This window comes from Acinonyx jubatus, chromosome C1, assembly GCF_027475565.1.
Source record: "Acinonyx jubatus isolate Ajub_Pintada_27869175 chromosome C1, VMU_Ajub_asm_v1.0, whole genome shotgun sequence".
Lineage (NCBI taxonomy): Eukaryota > Metazoa > Chordata > Mammalia > Carnivora > Felidae > Acinonyx > Acinonyx jubatus.
In genome coordinates this window covers 101,154,865-101,177,807 of record NC_069381.1, presented here as the reverse complement: position 1 = coordinate 101,177,807, position 22,943 = coordinate 101,154,865, and the positions used below count along the sequence as shown (strand labels likewise).

At 41.2% G+C, this 22,943-nt stretch overlaps 1 protein-coding gene and 1 pseudogene across 15 annotated transcripts in view; one reads left to right on the top strand and one right to left on the bottom strand.

Moving 5' to 3' along the window:
• PDE4DIP (phosphodiesterase 4D interacting protein) overlaps positions 1–22,273 on the bottom strand; it is a 218,170-nt gene extending 195,897 nt beyond the window's left edge. For all 15 annotated transcript variants that reach the window (XM_027058236.2, XM_027058233.2, XM_027058238.2 and 12 more), the window contains exon 1: positions 22,017–22,273. In XM_027058236.2, the coding sequence (XP_026914037.2) occupies positions 22,017–22,258 (242 nt within the window). In that variant the 5' untranslated portion in view covers positions 22,259–22,273. The remainder of the gene's footprint in view (positions 1–22,016) is intronic.
• Positions 15,656–15,924, top strand: LOC106978510 (barrier-to-autointegration factor-like; annotated as a pseudogene).
• Positions 22,274–22,943: the final 670 nt, after the last annotated feature.

Genomic DNA, 22,943 nt, shown 5'->3' with positions numbered 1-22,943 from the left:
GACTACCTTGGTGGAGCCACCATGTAGTGAGGCTCTGAGACCACATGTGAAACATCATCCAGCAGCCCCCAAGAAGGCATCGGGCATCAGGCATCAGGCATCACTCACATCCCACACCTGATGTCAGTGAAGTTGTTCTGGGACCTTCAGAGAGACCTGGTCAATGCCACATGGTACAGCTGAGACTTGTTCAAATTCCTGACCCACAAAATCAAAAGATCTAATAAAACGGCTGTTGTTTCAAGCCACAAAGTTTTGAAATACACCGCTATGCAGAAATAGATGACTGGAACAATGCCTTAAAATGTGCATAATAATCCTGATACATTATTCACTCATTCATTCAAAAATCACTGAGAACCACTGTGCGTCAAGCACTATTTTGCATACTAGGGGCATAGCAGTAAAACAAACAAACAAACAAGACCCTGTTTTCATGGAGTTTACAGTCTACTGGTATAGACAGACAATAAAGAAAGCAGTATCTCCAATATGCCAGATGCTGATAGGTGTGACGAGGAGAAACCAAGCTGTGTTAAGAGAGCATCCCAGCAAGGCAACCTTCTTTTATAAATGAGGAAATGGGGCCTCAGAGAGACTGACAGGCAGGTAAGAAGCAGGTCCCCAGGTATAAGAAAATTGGAGCTTTCATGTGGTGAAAAACTGTCCAACTGAGTTCATAAATTCAGATCTGTTATCTGTATTGGGAGTGAAACAGAGCAACCTAAGTGGGCAGAACTGAAGCTTGGATGGATGTGCCTGGTTTCCCAGACCATGCAAGTAACCTGGAGAGAAGAGGGTGTATGTATATGAATTGCAAGATCTGCCCTTCTGGAGTGGGGCAGGGGCCAGGGGATGTGTGAGTCTAGGACCATACATGGTCGGCAAAGCGGCAGCTGTGCCTCAGAGCAACAGAGATCAGTACTAGGAGCGGTTTATGAGAGCCTGGGAAACAACCCCTGGGATTAGCAGAAATACTTGTGTGAGGTCCGGGGGAATTTGTGAAAGACTCCATTTCCTAAAGGAACAGGTGGGAGTTCAGAGGTAGCTAATGTTCACGGGACTTCATTTATTCCCACGAGCTGATAAAATTCAGGCAATTTGATTACTCTAGTTCGTTCAATTCAACATTAGTTCGACAAACATGTACTGAGCATATGCTAGGCATGGTGCTATGTTTTTAAAATCCAGTGAGGGAAATTAGTCAGGCATTCATCAAACAATAATACAGATCAGATTGTGTGAAGTGCTGCAATAATGGTACGAAGAGGAATTTAAAGGAGGGGGTGAATGGGGCATGTGGTGGCTCGCTTGGTTAAGCGTCTGCCTCTTGATTTTGGCTCAGGTCACGATCTCACCATTTGTGGAATCAAGCCCCCTGTCAAGCCCTATGTCAAGGCCTGCCTTGGGCTCTGTGCTGACAGCACGGAGCCTGCTTGGGATTCTCTCTCCCCCTCTCTCTCTGCCCCTCAAAAATAAATAAATAAACTTAAAAAAAAAGATAAAGGAGGGGATGATTAATTAAATTCAACTAGAGAAGGTTTCATAAGGAAGGTAGCATCTGAGTAGAGTCCTGAAGGATGATAGTCATACAGAACTTTGTCATGTATTAGGACTGCAAAATATAGTGCTTTTATTTAAAAATTTCAATTTTCCCTAGTAGAAGGAAAAATGTTCCCAATATTCTCTGAATGACTATTTAGAGTCCCATTCATCTGGAAGAGCCTCATAGCATTGCCAGTGTCACTGACGGGCATTACAACAGAGTAGTTTTGATTACTGGCTCTAGAATCAGAGAGATTTAAAAATCTCCCCTACCCCACCAATTTCCAGCCCTGTGATTTTGACAAGTTAAACTTTAGGAAGCTTTAGCTTCCTCATCCGTAAAATAAGGTTAAATATAATAACTACCTAATAGGGTAGTTGTGAGACCAAGAGGAGATAATATATGAAAAGTGTTTAATTCATTGCTCAGCACATTTTAAGCATTCAATAAATCATAACTATTTTTTATTAATGTTTGCATACCAGGCAGGATTCCAACCCTGTATAGAAGTTGTGAATTTAAATTTCAGTACCGCTCCAAACTGCACTCTAGGGCTATGCTAGTGACCCAGATTTTCCATTTCCTAGCTCTCTGATTTATCATATGAGACCAAATTACTGGCAAAGAAGCTGAATAAACTGGTTTTCCTCACTTCCTGGCTGGGGTTTTAGGGGGGAGAAAAGTGGGTATTTCCTCCATCTTGTTTTCCTCCTTTTGTCTCCCACCCTCCTCCCCCTTTCTTGAGGGCTGTGTGTGTGTGTGTGTGTGTTTATTCAGACCCATCTCCTTCACTAACTAGCCCTGTCTGTCAGCTGTAACGAAAACCACAAGGAAAGAAATTATGACCAAGCCTTCAGACAGCTGGTGGTAATTTACTCATACAATCCCCCTCATTCTCTCAACACCCACTATTTATGTGTATCTGATGCTGGGGGAGGGGGAATCATGCAAGAAATGTGGTATGCAAATTTCTAGGAAGAGGGTTGGAACAGTGTGGAGAGACTTGTGTGAATTACATGGATAACTCTCCTTGCTTTGAACGTAGATATTGGGTCTTAAAATTTAAAGGGACTGATGTGAGCGTTAATAAATAAATTTCTGGAACCAGAAACAACACTAGAATAAATTTACAAACAGTTTCCAAGGCATTCATGACAATTGCACCATTACTAAAGCTTGAGTCATTTTCCAGGAAATGTACAAGCACTTCCAGTCCAAGGCCAAGGAGCACGTATCAGGCAATCCAGACCGCTTTCAAGCCCCATAGAGATAACAATGAAGCACTGCACCTGATCTGGTTTGGAGCTTGGGTTACATTCTGAATTAGAAAACATATTACTTAGAAGAAGGCAGCCATGGGGCACCTGGGTGGCTCAGTTGGTTTAATCTCACAGTTTGTGAGTTTGAGCCCGGTGTCAGGCTCTATGCTGACAGCTGAGAACCTGGAGCCTGCTTCAGATTCTGTGTCTCCCTCTCTCCCTGCGCCTCCCCCGCGTGTGCTCAGTCTCTCTCTCTTTCTCTCAAAAGTATAAATAAACATTAAGAGGAAAAAAGAAGACAGACATGCAGCTATGGTCTCTGCCTTTGCTTCCTGTATCATGCCACCTACTAGTCTGTCCTCAGACCGACCAAGATGGATTTCTCTGGATTTAAAATTCTGGCAGATACTGACAATCCCTGGTGTACTGTTTGCCCCATAGATTGGACCTAAGGATATATAGATATTATACATAAAGTTTTAAAAATCCAGTGTTCTGCTTCATAGATATATGTATATATTTTTATATATACGTAGATGTACATATTTATTTAGAATGTAAATTTGTTTTTAAAACATTGCATTTTGAAAAAAATGTAAAAATTTTAAACACACCAAAAACCTGCAAAATAGTACACTGAAGTCCTATAAAATCCTTCAGTTGATTTACGAATCCCTGTTAACATTTTGTCACATTTGTTTTTGTCTCTCTCTCTACACCCCCCCCACCCCACACACAATTATTGATGAACCATTTGAAAGTAAGATGCATACTCTTCACTTCTATATTTCAGTGTCCATCTCCTAAGAGTAATTGAAATTATGAAATTATTGTCATTATGTGAAAGTATATATCATGTCTCCCAGGCCTGCTTTTATCACTATTAAACAAAATCTGAAGTATTTGCATTGAATTACTCAACTAATATCAGGAGGTATCTGCGGTAGATCTTTGGCTCAAATCTGCACAACTAATGAGGCTTATCAAATTAATCACCCCAGGACAAAGGTAAATATACAACAAAGATAAATTCACTCTTCTACACTTAGAATTACTGGAAGCCAATTTCTTGTCAGTTTAGAACAGCTGTTTTGTCCTGTCTTCCAGCTGGCAAGGATTCATACATTTTGACATAGAGCCTCAGAAAGCCTCACACAATCAAGAAAAAATTTTAATGAGAAAAATTCCTCATGCATATATTCACTTTTGTCTTAATTTCTATTTTAGCATAGAAGAAGCCAAAATGCTGAGCTGTGGAGTTCAATATCAAACATCTGGCAATCCTAGACAAAAAAATTAGCATACTGCAACAGTCTTTCACCCTTGTAAAGTTCAAGTGAGTATAGACGCTGTAAGAGTTAACAAGCCCATTCTAGATCACAACAGTTCAGGAAAATAAAAAACACACTCAACATTAACCACTATGATTCATTTCACCTAAAAGATTCAGTAATCAAGATATCAAATGATATCTTAGCGCAATATTTCCAAAAAACAAAATTAGTGCAGAAAAATCCATGGTGAACAAAATATCAAAATTTTATTTTATTTATTATTTTCTTAAAGTTTATTTATTTTTGAGAGAGACAGAGTGTGAATGGGGGAGGGGCAGAGAGAGAGGGAGACACAATCTGAAGCAGGCTCCAGGCTCCGAGCTGTCAGCACAGAGTCCAACGCGGGGCTCGAACTCACGAACTGTGAGATCATGACCTGAGCCAAAGTCGGACGCTTAACCGACTGAGCCACCCAGGCACCCCAAAATACCAAAATTTTAAACAAAGGCAGGATCTGCCCCTGCGTTTGCAAGATCTTGAGAGTGAATGCCTTACTTGCCCTCTGGTTAGGGCCCTGGTTTTTCATCCCAGATGATGTGACAAGAGCCCAACCTTTCGACGCCTCTTCACTGGTAATCTCAAGTGCTAGGTTCTGCTGACCTTGTTGGCAGCAGCGCTCTGTGCATCATGAACTGCCAGACATCAGGTAGCTCCAGTACAACACCACAAGGCAAAAGTGACTATCCAGCCTCCTTCCCTAACAGTTAAGTCTCAAGGGCAAGTTCCTGTGATTTACAAGGCATTAGGGAGATGGTGGAACAAGGGTAGGAAAGGGAGATAGTTAAAGAGGGTGCAAAGAACAATTTATCTTATGAATTGCTGCTAATGCAGTTTAACTAGAATGTAAATTGTCAAGAATCTGCCCTTTTAAGAAAACCCTGAGCCCCGTTCTCAGTTTGAGGCACCTACCCACTCAACTCAAAAATGAAGTCTGCTTCACCTTGAGTCTTCCCGTCACATGGACTACAGATGGTTCTGGAAATCAAAGTAGCCATGCTACATCCTCCACGCAGGTTCCACTGAGTTCAAGCTGCTTAGGAAACTTCACCAGACTGGGGCCTCTCCTTTGGCAAGAGATGCCCATCCCCAAGATGGAACCCTAACCTGATCTTGTGCCAGTGCAAACAAACCACCTAGAGGTGCCCCCTGCTGGCAGGACCTATGTTACAGAACAAGGCTCACAGACTGTAGCTTGGCCCTTCGATGGATCATCAATGCTCCAGGTGCTCAGTCACTGACACTACCCCATAGGGTCTTACACCTGACCTGTGTCACTCATGTGTGTTACTTACCAGTCTGTCTGCAGGTACCAGGCATTTGCATATCCCTTTAGGTGACTTGCCTGGCTCCTAGGGACACCCTAGGCCTACCTATAACTGCCTCACAGGGACAGCCTGCCTCTCTAATCTTGGGTCCTTTGTGCCACTTTTTTTTTAACCTACCCTCGGGACAGGAAATGGGAATCACAGCTCAAAACCTCATCCTGAAGAGGTGAACCGTTTGCCAGGCTCTTGACAGTCCCTTCACCTCGGGCCAGACTCCACTTCCTGTTTCCTTTTATTGAAGTAGAACGCAGGGCCCAGTCCGATTGAAAGCAGGGCCCCAGTTGTCTCGCTCAGTTTCCGACACCTTTATTTTCAGGAATTGCGCCTTCTTTCCAGTCTCCCTTGACCAATTTCTGCCTGGTAGACTAGGACAGACCAAATCCTGAGGAGATGGGGTAAAGGGAAGGGAAGTCCTGGGGGCCAGCTGAGACAGAAGGGAGGTAAGATACATGAAAGTCTTAAAATTCACAAAAAGCTTTTAAGGTTTCACTGAAACAAGGAAAAGAGAAAAAAGTTGCAGCCATTGAAGAGCTAAAGTTGAAGGCTGAGAAAAAGCCATCCCTGTGTCAAACTAGAAGAGTAAATAGAGGGTATAAAATTTTGAATCAAAGTTCAGCATCACCATTGAGCCGAATCCATCATTTGGCTTCAGCTTTAGAAAACCCAACAGCTGGATGCTGACTCCATATTGTTTCTTACAACTCTGACCTTGTGTTTGTGTGGGCACCGTCACGTCTAATCAGCATGACAAGCCAGTGATACAAATAGAGTGTGCCCCTTAGATTTTTGTTAATATCTGAACATTCACTCTCAAATACAGGCAAGTTTCCTGGATATAGTTTGGAGCAAAAATCTCCTTATATGTTTTACGTGTTGAAATTCTGTTAATCCTTCAGAGTATAAAAGTTTAATTATTACTTCAAGAGTGAAATGATGCAATACTGAAAAATAATTATGAAAGCTATTTGTTTAAAAATCAACAGTTATTCTTATTAGTAACATAGGTAGTTTTATTAATAATGTAAGTAATGTTATTAATAGTTATTTTAATGGCATGTATGCCCCCAGTTTCTGGCTCTACCAAGCCCTGGCCAGTATGAGGGCAGCTCTGTTAATTTATATTAGAAACATACTCTCATTTGCTGGCAAGTGCTGTTACACGGTACTATGTCAGAAAGACAATGGATACAGCAACTAGGATCTTTTCTCGGGCCAGCTTTAGTAAATGAATAGTGGTTAGGAACCATCACTGGAAACCCTATATACAAGGTGGTCTCCCAGTAGGTTATCGAAGGCAGAGATTTCCAACCAGTGTACCTCTTGTGCTGCAAACAGGCTACATTGTCCAGAAATTGATCCCTCAACCCTTAAGGCATCCAGGAAGATAGCTAGAGCCAGTCACTGCCAGCAATGTCTTCCAGGATGCTTGCTGACTGAGCAAGTAGAGTCCATATTGTTCTATGGATACAGATGGAAATAGCTTGACATGGTCTTTGGCCTCAGCTCTGGTTCCACTCTTCCTTGCTTTTTGTGCTTGGTTTGTGTATTAGCCTCATTCCAAAAGGAAGGAAAGGAATAAATCCTGGTGCTCCTCTAATTTCCAGGAGTTTCTGTAATGGATGCACACTGTGGTAGGCGGTGTCTAAGATAGCCCTCAGTGATCCCTGGTAATCACACTCTTGGTATTGGAAAGAGACTTACTTGGAAAGTCTTGGTATTGGAAAGGGATTGGCTCATGCAATTGTGGAGGCTGAGAAGTCCTAGTATCTGCTGTATACGAGGTGGAGACCCAGGAAAGCTGATGTTGTAGTTCTCAGGACCAGAGGACCCATGGGATAAGTCTCAGTCTGAGGTTAGAAGACGGATGTCCCAGCTCATGCACTCAGGCAGGGGGAGCAAATTCTCCCTTCCTCTTTGTGTTCTATTTAGGCGCTCAATGGATTTGATGGCGCCCAACTACACAGGGGAGGGCAATCTGCTTTACTCCATCTGCCAATTCCAACTGCTAATCTCATCTGGAAACATCTTTATAGACTCACACAGAAGTAATGTTTAGCCAAATATCTGGGTATCCTGTGATCCAGTCAAGTTGACACACACAATTTACCATCACAGCCACTAAGTTTTGGGGTAATTGGCTATGCAGCAATAGGCAACTGATACACAGACTCCTAAACTTCCCCCGAATCCAAGGTGATGTAGAGTTAGAGACCCAGGCCTCCCATTCACAAAGAAGCTATTATTCTCTTTTCAGGAAATAAAGACACTGAATTTGGAGCACTTATTTAAGGCTGCACAATAGGACCTGGATTTATGATCAACATTATGGGGGGGGGGGCAATAAATAGAGCTTTTGTAAGACCATCCTGTAAAATACGTTGCCTAAGCATTCTGTCTCCAGAATGTGCTTTTAATTACTACCAAGAACATTTCTTTTCTTTTGGAAGGTATGCACAATCCATGAAAATCTTTCTTGTTAAGATTATAATAAAGCTGCACGTTTTAGTTGCAATATTTCGTTGGAGATTCTAAAGTCAAGATTTACACAGCAATGAGGCAAAAATATGTTATAGATTTGATTATTATGGAGATGAGAAGGATGCTAAAATATGGCATTGTTTCTCTTTGTACACTAAGGTCACTTGTTCATGTTAACATTTTTTATTGGTTCCCCTTTCTCTGAGCTAGTGTTGTATGGTCGAATGTAAGTGTGCATTGAGCACACACACAGTGGACAAAATCCCCCATTCTGCGAATTTTTCATGTGCCTATTGTTCTGGGCAGTGAGCCCAGCTTGCTTTAAGTATTTGTTATTTGAATAGTGTTCCAGATTCTCCTTTGAAATGTACAATTCACCCATTTTTATTAACCTGAATATGGAACCATCTGATGGTTTTTTGATAGATTTTTCAGTCACGTCCAGGTAAACGTCTTTTTGTTTTAAATAAGTCATTCATTTCTCTGTGCTTTCAGGACTTATGCTGTACGAATTAGGAAGCAAATCCTCACAAGGTTAAATTTTAATAATGGAGTTTATTATTTTAAAACAAGTGGCATTTTACACTTGTTATGCCAATTTTGAGACCAGACCATTTTTGTTAAAGCTCTATCAAAGGATTTTTGTTATTGCTTTGATTTTTTTAAGTTAATTTATTTTGAGAGAGAGAGCATGAGCAGGGCAGGGGCAGAGAGAGAGGGAGACAGAGAGAATCCCAAGCAGGCTCCACACCCTGTGCTGAGCCCTACGCGGGTCTCGATCTCACAACCATGGGATCATGACCTGAGCAGAAATCAAGAGCTAGACACAACCAAGTGGGTTACCCAGCTGCCCCTGTTTTGATTTTTTTAATTTTGTTTATTTATTTATTTATTTTTAATTTTTTTTAACGTTTATTTATTTTTGAGACAGAGAGAGACAAAGCATGAACGGGGGAGGGTCAGGGAGAGGGAGACACAGAATCTGAAACAGGCTCCAGGCTCTGACCTGTCAGCACAGAGCCTGACGCGGGGCTCGAACTCACGGACCACGAGATCATGACCTGAGCCGAAGTCGGCCGCTTAACCCACTGAGCCACCCAGGCACCCCAATGTTTATTTATTTTTGAGAGTGAGAGAGAGAGAGAGAGAGAGAGAGAGAGAGACAGAGAGCCTGAGTGGGGGAGGGGCAGAGAGAGAGGGAGACTTGGAAGTAGGCTCCAGGCTCCAAGCTGTCAGCACAGAGCCTGATGCAGGGCAAACCCATGAACCGTGAGATCATGACCTGAGCTGAAGTCAGACGCTTAACCCACTGAGCCACTCAGGTGCCCCGATTTGTTTTTTAAGGAAGAGAAAATCTAGGGTCACTGAAAAGAAACATTTTAAAAGCAAGCTGAACAAAAGTAATTACTCGTATGCACATGAAATACAGTTAGCACCTGCCAATTAAGCCCCACTTGTACCATTTCATAACTGTGTTATCGTGTCACATTATTTAACCTTTCTATAAAAATGGGGATAATAATACCTTTCTCAAAGAATTGTAGTGAGGATTAAATGAGATTGTGTGTGTAAATTGCTTAAACTGTGGCTTGGCATGTAGCAAGTGCCCCCTAATAATTGTTAATAACGCACATTACACATGCAGTAACGATCACAATGACAATGATACTGCGGTTGCCATGCATGTCAGTGATCAGGATCTAAACTGCAGAATTCTGTTTGGAACTCCTGTGGGATCTAGTACAAATCCCCTTTATTTGTGAGGCTCTCCATCTGGTTATCATCTGTAACTCTCTGTTAAGATACTTGTTTATAGTACCCAGGGTCCTCCCTGTTGGAGAGGTGATGTCTTACATCACCTAACCACCACCACCCTCATCATGAGTGGGGAGAAAACTTCAGCCCGGTGTTTCAAATACAGCTTAGTACAGTGAAGTCCTGTTTCTCCATCTCAGTTATTTTCTCTTCTGATTTCATCTTCAGCATCTGCAAGGCAGTGAGTTATCTGCCAGCAGGCCCTACGCTCTGAGGCCCAAATGCATTAGCACAGAGGCTGCGTCTTTTAGGAGGCCCCTGAAGAATCCCATTTGATTCCAGTGCCTATCCCTGAACTAATTCCTGAGGCTGTGGGAGAAAACTAATCTTATTTTTTTCCATTAATAGGAAAAAAAATCTTTAGTTTAAATAGACTTCATTTTCTTAGAGCAGTTTTGGGTTTAAGTTATTCTTTTTAAAAAGGTCTGTGATGTTTCCTTTTTAAACTTCATTCCCCTCATCCAATACCCCATTGATTCTGTTGGCTCTGCCCCCCAAAATATATTTGGAATCTGTTCGCTTCTTACCAGCCTGACCACTATACAGTCACCCTATATGAATCAGCCTATCTCACACCTGGTCTACTTACTGCAACAGTCTTCAAAGCAGCTTCCTCTGCTTCCACTCTTGGCCTCTCAAAGGGTATTCTACAAAAGCACAGTGATATTTTTAACTATTTTTCCAGATCATATCATGGTTCTGCTTCAAACCCTTCCTTTGTTTCCCAATGTCCTTAGAATAAAATCAACTTCTGGGGCACCCGGGGCGCTCAGTTAAGTGTCTGACTCTTGACTTCAGCTCAGGTCATGATCTTCCGGTTCCAGAGACCAACCCCACGTCAGGCTCTTTCTCTCCCTGTGTCTCTGCCCCTTCCCTGCTCACGCTTGCTCTCTATCTGTCTCTCTCAAAATAAATCAATAAACTTAAAAAATGTTTAAAATTAAAGTTTAGGTATAATTTATATTAGCTAGAGATAAAAATCATAGGCTAACACACATAAGAATCTTTTCTTTAATGCATCTAAGATTCTTATAGCACAAAAAAAAGTACAGAGAATTTTTTAAAGGACAGATTTCAGGGCACTTTCTAATTCTGAAGTGCAATAAAGCTCTTTCGGGTATCCTTCAAAGTTAAAAGACTCTCCTTCAGATTAATGAAAAGATTAGGATTTATAAATCACAACGGGCACTGGAAATATGGTCCATGGTACCTGCATTAGGTTAGGGATAAATGGAGTCTTCACATTTTAGGGAAGGGGACGAAAAGGCACTTTCAGCTCATGTCCATAGCAGTTGTAATGATGTTGATTCAATTTAGAAAGGCATTATTATCTCATTGCCATCTTCTCAAGGCTTAGTCCTCAAACTGTTCATACCGCTACTTCTCTTCTTTATACCACCAGGAGCAAACCTCTGGGAAGAATGGTAATACAGACTGAAATCTAAAACTGTGGGTGGTGCTCTAATTGTTTGCCATGATATACAATGTATAAAAAGGAGATTGGCTAATCTAGAAACGAAATAACTCTGCCTCTAGCACAGTATCAGGATGTGCTTATCAAAAAACTTTTTGTGGGGGCGCCTGGGTGGCTCAGTCGGTTGAGCATCCGACTCAGGTAATGATCTCACCGTCAGTGGGGTCGAGCCCCGCGTCGGGTCTGTGCTGACAGCTCAGAGTCTGGAGCCTGATTCAGATTCTGTGTCTACTTCTCTCTCCGTCCTTTCCTGGCCTGCTCTCTCTCTCTCTCTCTCTCTCAGAAATAAATAAATAAACATTTAAAAATAATAATAGTAAAATAAAATAAATTTTAAAATTAAAAAATAAATAAATAAAATTTTTGTGGTATAGAAATGCCCAAAACCAATTACTTAGACTCTTTTGGATATATTTTACTTTCAAAATGAAAATATAATAGGCTAACAAACAAAAATTAAATTCTATTTGACCTGTAAAAAATAATTAATATATATATTTTTAATTTTTTTAATCTTTATTTATTTTTGAGAGAGAGACAGAGCATGAGCAGGGGAGGAGCAGAGAGAGAGGGAGACACAGAATCTGAAGCAGGCTCCGGGCTCTGAGCTGTCAGCACAGAGCCCGACGTGGGGCTCGACCCCACTGACTGTGAGATCATTACCTGAGTCGGATGCTCAACCGACTGAGCCACCCAGGCACCCCCAAATAATTAATATTTTAATGTTTTTATAAAAACAATTCCTTTCAGATGTTTCAGTTAACCTTTGAGTGACATAAAAAATATTTCAGCATTTTGTAATACCAATATTTTGCACAACGTAAGATAAAACCATTGAGTTTAGCATTTTAAAGAAAAAAAAAACAAAATAAAAAAGGAGAATGGTAACTCACGGAGAAGCTATGTAGCTAATAAAGCTTTGTTTTAGAATCTTCTATTTTTAATATTTATTTGTTTATTTATTTATTTACTTTAAATTTTATTTTAGAGAGACAGAGGGAGTGCATGAGTGGGGCATAGGGGCAGAGGGAGAGAGAGAGAGATCCCACAACCTGGATCATGACCTGAGTCCAAATCAAGAGTTGGACGCTCAACTGACTGAGCCACTCAGGCACCCCTGGAATCTTTTTTAAAAATACAGAAAGCAAAGAGAAATAACAAATTTGAAATTTGTATTAATAAATTTTAACATACCTCTCTCAATAATTGATAAAAAATTAGCTACAGAGTCAATAATGATATGTAAAATTTGAACAACATAATGAACCAACTTGATCTAAAGGATCTTTCTAAAACACACCACTCAACAACAGCAGGATACATGTTTTTCCAGTGCACAAGGAACATTTACGAAGACATATCATAATCTGGGCCATAAAACAATTCTCAGCAAATGTAAAAGAACTCAAATCATATAAGATGTGCTCTCTGACCACAAATGAATTATGTCAGAAATCAGTAGCAGAAAGAAGTCTGAAATATTTTCAAATGTCTTGAAACTAAACACACACTTCTTTTTTTTTAATGAAATTTATTGTCAAATTGGTTTCCATACAACAAGACACACACTTCTATATAACCCACAGAGCAAAGAAGAAACCAAAAGTGAAAAGAGAAGGTATTTTAAACTGAATGAAAATGAATTCAGGAGATATAAAAATTTGTGGCATAGAGCTAATGCAGTACTTAGAATGAAATTTACAGAACCAAAGAAGTTGAAGTAGAAAAGAAAGGTCTTATATCAATGATCTAGCCATCCACTTTAAGAAACTGGAAAAGGAAGAGCAAATGAAATTCAAAGTAAGCAGAAGAAAGGAAATAATAAAGACCAGGGGTAAAGCACATAAACTCAAAACACTAAAAATAATAGAGAAATTAAGTGAAGCCAAAGCTGGTTTTCTGAAAAGGTAAATAAAACTGATAAACTTCAGATCAATTTTATCGAAACAAAAAGAGAAGACACAAATAACCAATATGCAGAATGAGAAAGGTGACATCAGTGCAGATTCTACAAATATTAAAGGACTAATAAGAAAATTATGTTTCAATTTGCAAAATTTTTAAATTTATGGCAATAAGTTTGACGACTTAGAAAAAATGAACAAATTTCTTGGAAGACACAAATTAACAAAACTCTCCCCAGAAGAAACAGATAAGCTAAATAGACCTATATTTATTAAGGAAATTATATTTGTAATTAAAAACCTTCCCAGAAGGAAAATCTAGGCTTAAAAGTCTTTACTAGTGAATACTATCAAACATTTAAGGAAGCAATAATGCAATTTCTACCCAAACTCTCCCCCAGTATTGAAGAGGTGGGAATTCCAACTCTTTTTTCTTTTAAGTTTATTTATTTATTCTGAGACAGAGAGTGTGCAGGCAAGCGGGCAGGGGCAGAGAGAAGGAGAGACAGAATTCCAAGCAGACTTTGCACCGTTAATGCAGAGCTTGATGTGGGGCTTGAACCCAGAACTGTGAGACCATAACCTGAACCAAGACCAAGAGTTGGACACTCAACCAACCGACTGTGCCACCCAGGTGCCCTCAACTCATTTTTTGAGGCCAATATTGTCCTTATACAAAATCCAAACAAAGTTATTGTAAATAGAGAATACAAACCAATATCCCCCATGAACACAGATGCAAAAATTCTTAATTTTTTTAAATGTTTACTTATTTTTGAGAGAGAGAGAGAGAGAGAGCAAGCAATCATGAGTGGGGTAGAGGCAGAGAGACAGAGGGAGAGAGAGAATCCCAAGTAGGCTCTGCACCATCAGCACGGAGACTGATGCGGGGCTCGAACCCACGAACGGTGAGATTGTGACCTGAGTTGAAACCAAGAGTCGGATGCTTAACCCACTGAGCCAACCAGGTGCCCCAAAAATTCTTAACAAAACTTTAGCAGATCTAATCCAACAATGTATAGGAAGTATAGTAAATCATAACTAAGTGGGATTTATCCCAGGCACCCAACATTGATGTTAACATTTTTTTTTTTTTAATTTGAGAGAGAGAGAGAAAGAGAGGGAGGGAGGGGCAGAGGGAGAGAAAGAAAATCTCAAGCAGGCTCCATGCTCAGCACAGAGCCAGACCTGGGGATCAATACCATGACCCTGGGATCATGACCTGAACCAAAATCAAGAGTTGGACGCCCAATCAACTGAGGCATCCAGATGCCCCAATTTTAACATTCTTATATCAATCATTGCAATTCACCAGATTAACAGAATGTAGAAGGAAAAAATGATACAATAATCTCAACAGATGTAAAATTAGGCATCCATTGCTAATAAAAATCCTCAGAAAACTATGACTAGAAGGGAACTTTTTCAATGTGATAAAAGGCACCTATGGAAAATCTGCAGGTAATATCACACATAATGGTGAAAAACTGAATGCCTTCCTCCTAAGATCAGGAACAAGGCAGATATGTTTGCTCTCACTATTTCAATTTAACTTTGTACTGGAGGCTCTAGCTAGTGCCATAAGGCAAGGACAAACAACAGACAGACAGACAGACAGATAGACATAGAGATTGGAAAGAGGATTAAAATATCATCTCTCTTTCTTGGGGGGGACGACATCATCATGTAGAAATCCTATCAAATCCAAAAAAAAAATCTCTTAGAACTAAACTGTGAATTTAGCAAAGCTACAGGATACAAAATCAATAGGGAAAAATCAATATAAACTAGCAATAAGCAATCAGAAATTGAAAATTTTAAGATATTATCAACTATAAGAGAATCAACAATATGAAGAATCTAAGCATATGTGTCTCTAAGATACATGACTAGGATACACTAAAAACAAAACACTGGTGAGAGAAATTAAGACATTATTATTATTATTATTATTATTATTATCGGATTGGATAATTCTTCATTGTAGGGACTGTTCTGTGCTTTGTAGAACGTTTACCAGCATTCCTGACCTTCATCTACTAGATGCCCGAATCACCTTTGCCCTGAGGTACGATAAACAAAAATGTGTCCAAATACACACACACATCCCCAAAAAACCCCACAAAAATGTGTCTAGATACTGTTATATCTGTTACCCCCAACTGAGAACCACTCATCAAAATAAATGGAGATATGCACCATGTTTATGGACTCGGAGACTCAATATTTTCGAAATATTGATCCTCTCCAAATCAATCTATAGGGTCAATGTGATCCCAGTCGAATCACCAGCAGGCTTTTTTTCTACACTGACAAGTGGATTCTAAAATGTGTATGAGAATACAAAGGACCTAGAATAGCCAGAATGATTTTGAAAAAGAAGGACAAAGTTGGAGGACTTTCACTACAAGATTTTAAAACTTATAAAGAGCTGCTGTGATCAAGACAGCAATGGAGTAGGCTGAGGTATCGGTAGGAGCAGCTGGGCGGCGGGAGGAGCTGACAATTAAGCTGATCAAGATGACAACCTCCCCAAAGCACAGAGTCTGTGGAAGAGCCCATGGGGGAAGAGCCAACAGGGAGTCTAGCCAGGATCAGTGGAGTTCTGGACAAGGAGCTGGAGGAAGGGGGCTTTGACAAGGCCTACGTGGTGTCCTTGGCCAGTTTCTGGTGCTAAAGAAAGATGAAGATCTCTTCGGGAATGGCTCAAGGACACACACGGTGCCAATGCCCCGCAATCCTGGGACTGCTTCGGGTGCCTCCCAGAGTGGTGTGACACCTTTCTGTGAGGCTCTCTAGGGAGCCCCCAATCTCTAGTCCCAGCACTGGGTCTCCAGAGTTTGCAGCCATGTGGGGACTCCCCCCTGTCCTCTATGAAGGAAGATATTGCTGTTGTCATACTCACCTGTGATATACTTCAAGATCTTTGGGAAGTTCGCTCCCCTCCCCATTTCAGCTTTTTTGGAATTCTGACTCTTACATGCATCTCCCTTCTTCTTCCCCTGCCAGTTTCATGTAGACAATTATCAGCTTGTCTGAGTGGATTCCCAGCCTTTCCCTCACCCCCACTTCCATCTCTAGTCTGTTTTATGCTATGTGGCTCATTTTATGTCTCTGCAAAGTTTTTTATATCAATAAAGTTAGTGGACTTCAAAACAAATGGTATTGGTCTTAAAGTAGACAAATAGATGAATGGAACAGAACAGAAAATTCAGACATAGACCCACATATATTTGATCAATAGATTTCAATAAATTGCCAAGGAAATTAAATGGAGAAAGAACAGAGTTCTCAACAAACAATGTTGGAATAAGTGGAAATCTATATGCAAAAAATGAACCTTGATCAATACCTTGTACCTCATACAAAAGTTAGCTTGAAATGAATCATAAACCAAGCATAAAATGTAAAACTATAAAATTTCTAGAAGAAAACATAGGAGAATGTTTTTGTGACCTTGGGTTAAGCAGCACTTTCTTAGAACATGAAAGAACAGTTTGATAGTTTGGGCTTATTTGGCAAAATTTAAAGATTTCTGGTCTTCAAAAGACACTTATTAACATAGAAAGACAAGATATAGATTGGGACAACATACTTACAAAGTCCCTCTATAATAAAGACTTGTATTTCAGATACGTAGGAACTCCCAAATTTAATCACAAAAAAAGCAAACAACTCAATAAAAAAATGGGCAAAAGATTTCAATAGACACTTCACCAAAAATATACAGATGGTAATTAAGGACATAAAAAATGTTCAACGTCAGTAGTCACTAGGGCAATGCAAATCAAAACCATAAGATACCATTTCACACACACTAGAATGGCTATAATAAAAAAGACAGACAATGATAAGTGTTGACAAGAATGTGGAGAAGTGGGAACCTTCATATATTGCTAGTGGGAAATAAAAAGGTACAATCCCTTTGAGAAAGAGTTCGGTGGTATCATAAAATGTTAAACATATGCCTACTACTCTACTATTTGAAATTTACCTAAGAAAATAAAGGCATAGGTCCACAAAAAGACTTGTACATGAATGTTCACAGCAGTTTTGTTTGTAATAGCCAAAAAACTGGAAACAATAAAACAGCTGGTGTGTAAATAAACAACCTGTGGCATATCCATACAAGGGAATACTACTCAGTAACAAAAGAAAACAAACTATTGCTACCCACAACGTCGTGGATAAAACTCAGAATAATTATGCCGAGTGAATGAAGCCCAGACAGAAACAAAGAGTATTTACTATGTGATTCCATGTATATAAATTTCTAGAAAATGCGAATTAACAGAGCAACAGAAAGCAGATCAGTGGTTGATTGCCTGTGTGTTAGGGGGGCAAGAGACAGCAGGGAGGATTATAAAAGGGAAGAAGGAAACTTTTGGGGATGATAAGCATGTGATAATTTCACAGATACATGCATGTATCAAAACTTTTCCAATCGTACACTTTAAATATGCCCAGTTTATTTAAAAAAATTTTTTTAACATTTATTTATTTTTGAGAGACAGAGAGAACAGAGCACAAGTGGGGAGGGGCAGAGAGAGAAGGAGGCACAGAATCCGAAGCAGGCTCTAGGCTCCGAGCTGTCAGCATAGAGCCCAATGCGGGGCTCGAACTCACAAGGCTCGAACTCACAAACCGTGAGATCGTGAGCTGAGCCAAAGTTGGACGCTTAACCGACTGAGCCACCCAGGCGCCCCAAATCTGCCCAGTTTATTTTATGTCAATTATATCTCAATACAGCAGTAACAAAATAATAATGACAAAAAGAGAGATGGCTAAAGAGAAATAATGGTTGAAGTTTGATGTTAGAAAGTTAACCTTCTCTGACATCATTATCCCCGACAGTTGTCTGCTGGTTCCAGGTTATCCACCTAAACATGCAAACTGCTAGGGTTCAAAAATGCACCCAGAGGCAGCTGACAACTCTAATTCCTCTTCTTAAACAACTGTATACTTGAGAGAGGATCACTTCTGAAAAAAAAATTTTTTTTAATGTTTTTATTTCTTTTTGAAGGAAAGAGAGAGACAGAGCAAGAGTGGGGGAGGAGCAGAGAGAGAGGGAGACATAGAATTTGAAGCAGGCTCCAGGCTGTAAGCTGTCAGCACAGAACCGATGTGGGGCTTGAACCCATGATCTGTGAGATCATGACCTGAGCCGAAGTGGGACGCTCGACCGACCAAGCCACCCAGGCGCCCCGAGAGAGGATCACTTTTGAATTAAATCCTCATTGAAAAGTTCTATCCAGGGTCTCACTTCAAGAAAGCATTTTCCCAGGGCCATACATCTGTTTTTATCCCTCTGCTAAAATTTGCTTCCCACCCAACCGTGGCTTCATTATTTTGTTAGGCCAGACAAAATTCACCTCCTGTGTGTGTGTGAAGCCCTCTCTGGTCCTCTGGTTCTTAGCACCACATTCAGTAGCCATTAACCATCTGGCTCATAATGCCAGCATGTAGGTGCTGTAACAAAATGCCCTGACCCCACTTCCTTACCCCCATCATGAATTTCACCTAAAAGAAAGTAAGCTTGCATTTTGAAATGTAAAGTTTACAATTAAGACAAACCGGTTCAGAGAAAAGATGTGCCAGCACTTGGAACCACACAAGGATTCCCGAGCCAAACAGATTATTACCTAATTGAAAATATTAGTGGGTCAGAGATAGAAACAGAGAGGGAGTACATGAGAAGAGAGGTGCACGCTCACCATCCGGGGAATAAAGAACCCATTTGTATCCTGTTACTCTGTTTAAAGCTATTAAAGTTTACAAAATCTGGAATCCACTGATTACTTTCCCTTGTTTTAAATTCAAGTTTCATAAACAATCTTTTGGTTATAATTTGTTTTCCAAATGTGGCAAGTATGCCAAGAGACCTTACTAGAGTAACAGAAGAGGGTCTAGTTCCCCGAGATGTTAGAATCCTCATTTTAATTTTTGAGAATAAATCCTCATAATAATTTGTCATTCTGGGTTTAGATAGCAGTCTTGTGGATTTGTTTAATAACAGCCTGAGAAACAGACTCGACAAGGTAAGACTAGATTCTTTTTTTTTTTTATTTTTTAATGGTTATTTTTGAGAGAGAGAGAGAGAGAGAGAGAGTGGGGGAGGGGTAGAGAGAGAGGGAGACACAGAATCTGAACAGGCTCCAGGCTCTGAGATGTCAGCACAGAGCCCAATGCAGGACTCGAACCCACGAACCGTGAGATCATGACCTAAGCCAAAGTCGGACGCCCAACCGACTGAGCCACCCAGGTGCCCCAAGACCAGATTCTAACATATTTTCCAAGATAATGTCACCTTGTATGGCTTCTTAGGACACAGTCCATTTTCCCTGAAGAGATCCTTTTAATTAATTAATTCATTCATTTGTTTGTTTATTTATTTATTTATTTATTTATTTATTTATTTCTCATTTCCCCACTTCACCCTTCTGTTATAGCACTTACTCCATAACTGGTGTAGAACTATAGATTCTGAGCTACTTGAGGGCAGTTTTGCATCCAGTTTTGTCCTGGCCTCCACCATCGTTGCTCAATAAATAACAGAAGTAAATTGAATCTGGGTAATGTGCAGAGGTGTTTTCTTCCATTTTTAAAACTGATTTGATAGTCAGAAAATTAGATACCAAAAACGCCCCTTCTCAAGGACAAGTCTCTCATACTCATTAACCTCTAATACTGTAGATAAGACAGGTGTGTTTTCAAAAGTAAAGGGGCACGCTGCTGGCTCCATTGGTAGAGCATTTGACTTTTGATTGTGGAGTTGTGAGTTCAAGTCCCACGTTGGGGGTGAAGGCTCCTTAAAAAAGAATAAAAAATGAAAGTATGCCACACAGGGGTGCTTGGGTGGCTCAGTTGGCTAAGCATCTGACTTTAGTTCAAGTCATGATCTATGGTTCATGGGTTCGAGCCCTGCATCTGGCTCTGCAGTGACAGTGTGGAGCCTGCTTGGGATTCTCCCTCTCCCCCTCTCTCTCTGCCCCTCCCCTGCTCGTGCTCTCTCTTTCTCAAATAAATAACTAAACTTAAAAAAAAAAAATGCTGTGCATTCCTAGAGAATTTTTCAATGGGGGTCAGAGTAGCACCAACCTCAGTGACGTTCCTGACACAGTTTCATTTGGGAATTCCTAAAATGTTAAAAAAAAAAAAACATTTCAAGGCTCCTCATTACATCAACTAAGATGAATACGGAGATCTGTCAGATGAATAGCCATTAAGGAAATAATTAAAGTGTGCTGTCTATTTAAACAATTAAACCACAATGTAGAGAACCAAATTCTAATTTGGTAACTTTTTGTTACCAAAGACCGTAAAAAAAAAAAAAATCACATCTTTATAATGAGTCATGATCCATTTTAAATTTTGCAATAGCATTGCTCTTTTGATGAAAAGCATTCACCACAGTGTATGTATAAACAGTTAAAAAGACTTTAAATTATAGATATATGTTCAGATTAAAATTTTTTTGTTTCAAGCTTTAAAAAAAAAAACCCAAAGTAGTCTGTGAAAACTATTCAACACTGCAGAGATACACATGTTAAAAAAAAAAAAATGTAATTGTTTGGGCTAAAATTCCATGTTATAAAAAATCAAATAATGAATACTTTTGCCTTGTTCCTTATTTTTTTTAAGTTTTAATTTTAATTCCAGTTAGTTAACAGACAGTGTTATATTAGTTTTAGGTGTGGCCTCATACTTTCTTAAAAGCAGTAATTTTTTATGGGTATCTTAATAGACATATGATTCCATTAAGCACTGTCAATTGAATGACTTTGACTCAGTTTTCTCACAGTGGGCAGTGTGATGAGTAAATACAACGAAGTGTGAATAAACTAGTTTCCTAATTCACAAATAAAGCATAGTCCTAAACACAGAAAACAGATTCCATTAATATTTCGTTCTGTAATTAATCCTCAAAAGATCCAAATCGTGATTTTATGCATAGGAAACTGAGGCCCAGAGAAACCAAGTTACTTTTTTCATTTCCCAGTTAGTAGACGGCAGCTTAGAGACCAAAGCCACCACTGCCCTGCAGTATGATTTGGGACTCCTGGGTTCCCATAAAAGAGTAAGCTAAAAATGCTAAGGCAAGGAAAGGCTTGCTTCAAAAACGGCGGTAGCACAATCTCTTTTCCAAAACATCATATGCATGGCAGATTTTTGTCCTGCTGATGCTACATGAAGAAAATGTGGGCCTAATCTGTCCAGTCTTCCATTTCAGCGCAAAGGAAGGGGCTGGGTTAAGTGGAGATTGTCCTGCACGCCTCATCCGGCCAACAGGCATGGCCACAGCTCTGCAGGGGAAGAGAGGTGGCCTAGGAAGAAAGAACCATCACCAACCCCACCGTGCTGTTTGTCTCTTAGATAAATAAAAATTATATAGATACACAGATAAAGAGGGTGTGAGAGAAAGCAGCGCGTACTCGCGCGCGTTTCCTGATCTGCTTTTACCTTCCCTAATGCTTCCACCCTGGCATGGCCTTCTGCATCATGTGCTCATCTCTCCATCAACAGACATGGCCTTCAACCTCATCTCCACCAACAAAACGGGCGTCTACGCATCCGGCAAAGACCTTGGATGGGACAGAGACGCGTTTCCCCAGCTTTAGTCTGGTATAACGCGGAGCCACACCTTGATTTCTAGGCAACTCCCCCACTGGCTTTTCTCCGCTCTGCCCCGCCACCGGCCGCATCAACGCCCCGCAAACCCTCTGCCCGGTGCCCTCCAACCCCTGTCCTAGCTGATGGCCCTCGGCGCCAACCCCTTCAGCCCCCGGGGCCCAGCCCCGGGAACGGTCCTCCCGCCCAGCGCGCCGCGCGCCCCCGCTCCCCGCGCGGACCGCAGCCTCCGGGGCTCCCGCGGGTCTCTCACCTCATCCAGGGTGCGGCCGCCGCGGCTGCCTCCTCCTCCTCCTCCTCGGCCGCCGCCGCCCAGCTCCCGGCCGCCTCGGGACGCCGTCGTGCCCGGCCAGGGGAGCGCCGCGAGGGCGGTGGGGCTCGAGCCGCGTCCCCGGGCCAGTAGGGCGCGCGGTGCGCCCGGCGGGACGCGCGGCGGCAGCAGCTGCAGCCGCAGCGGCGGCGGCGGCAGCAGGACCCGCTGTCGGTCCTCTTCATGGATTTCCCGGGCCTGGCCGCGCCCGTCCCGGTGACCGACCCTGCTTGGATTCCCCACGGTCTTCGCGCGCTGCCAGGGAGCATCCTCCAGGCGCGGATTGCGGCGGAAACCTGGAAGGACCAGGCCTGCTCCGCGGCTGCCTCGGCCACCTGCTCCTCCCAGATTGCTCTTGTCCCTCGCCCACAAACACCCCCCGCGGTCTCTTCACCCTCTGTCATCACCCCATCTTCTCTCCACCCACTACCTCAACCTGGAAACCTTTTCATTCCCACATGGCACTCTTTGTCGTCTTCCTATCCACTCCATGGTCACCGCCCTCAATTTCCAACCTTAAAAAGTTTCTCCTTTTCATACTCCCTCTCTCCAAATATTCCCGGGTTTTGTCTTCCTCCTCCCTCCAACTCAGTCATCGTCTTCTATGTTACATTATTCTTTCCTCAGAATCACTACTTCCCCAGGCTGTTGGCGAACCCCTTTTCTCCCACTCTCCCTGTTTCTCCTTCTTAAACTCTTTTATCCCCTCAATTTTCCCTTTAGTTGTTGTAAAAATCTTCTTCTTAAATAACCTCAGTTTTCCTTTCATTTGAGACTTTCGGATTGCCATTTTTCATGCAGAACTCCTAGTAAAGCCTATATAGCTTGGTATCCAATATCCAGTCAAGGGAATGTAGTCATGGTTAAAAA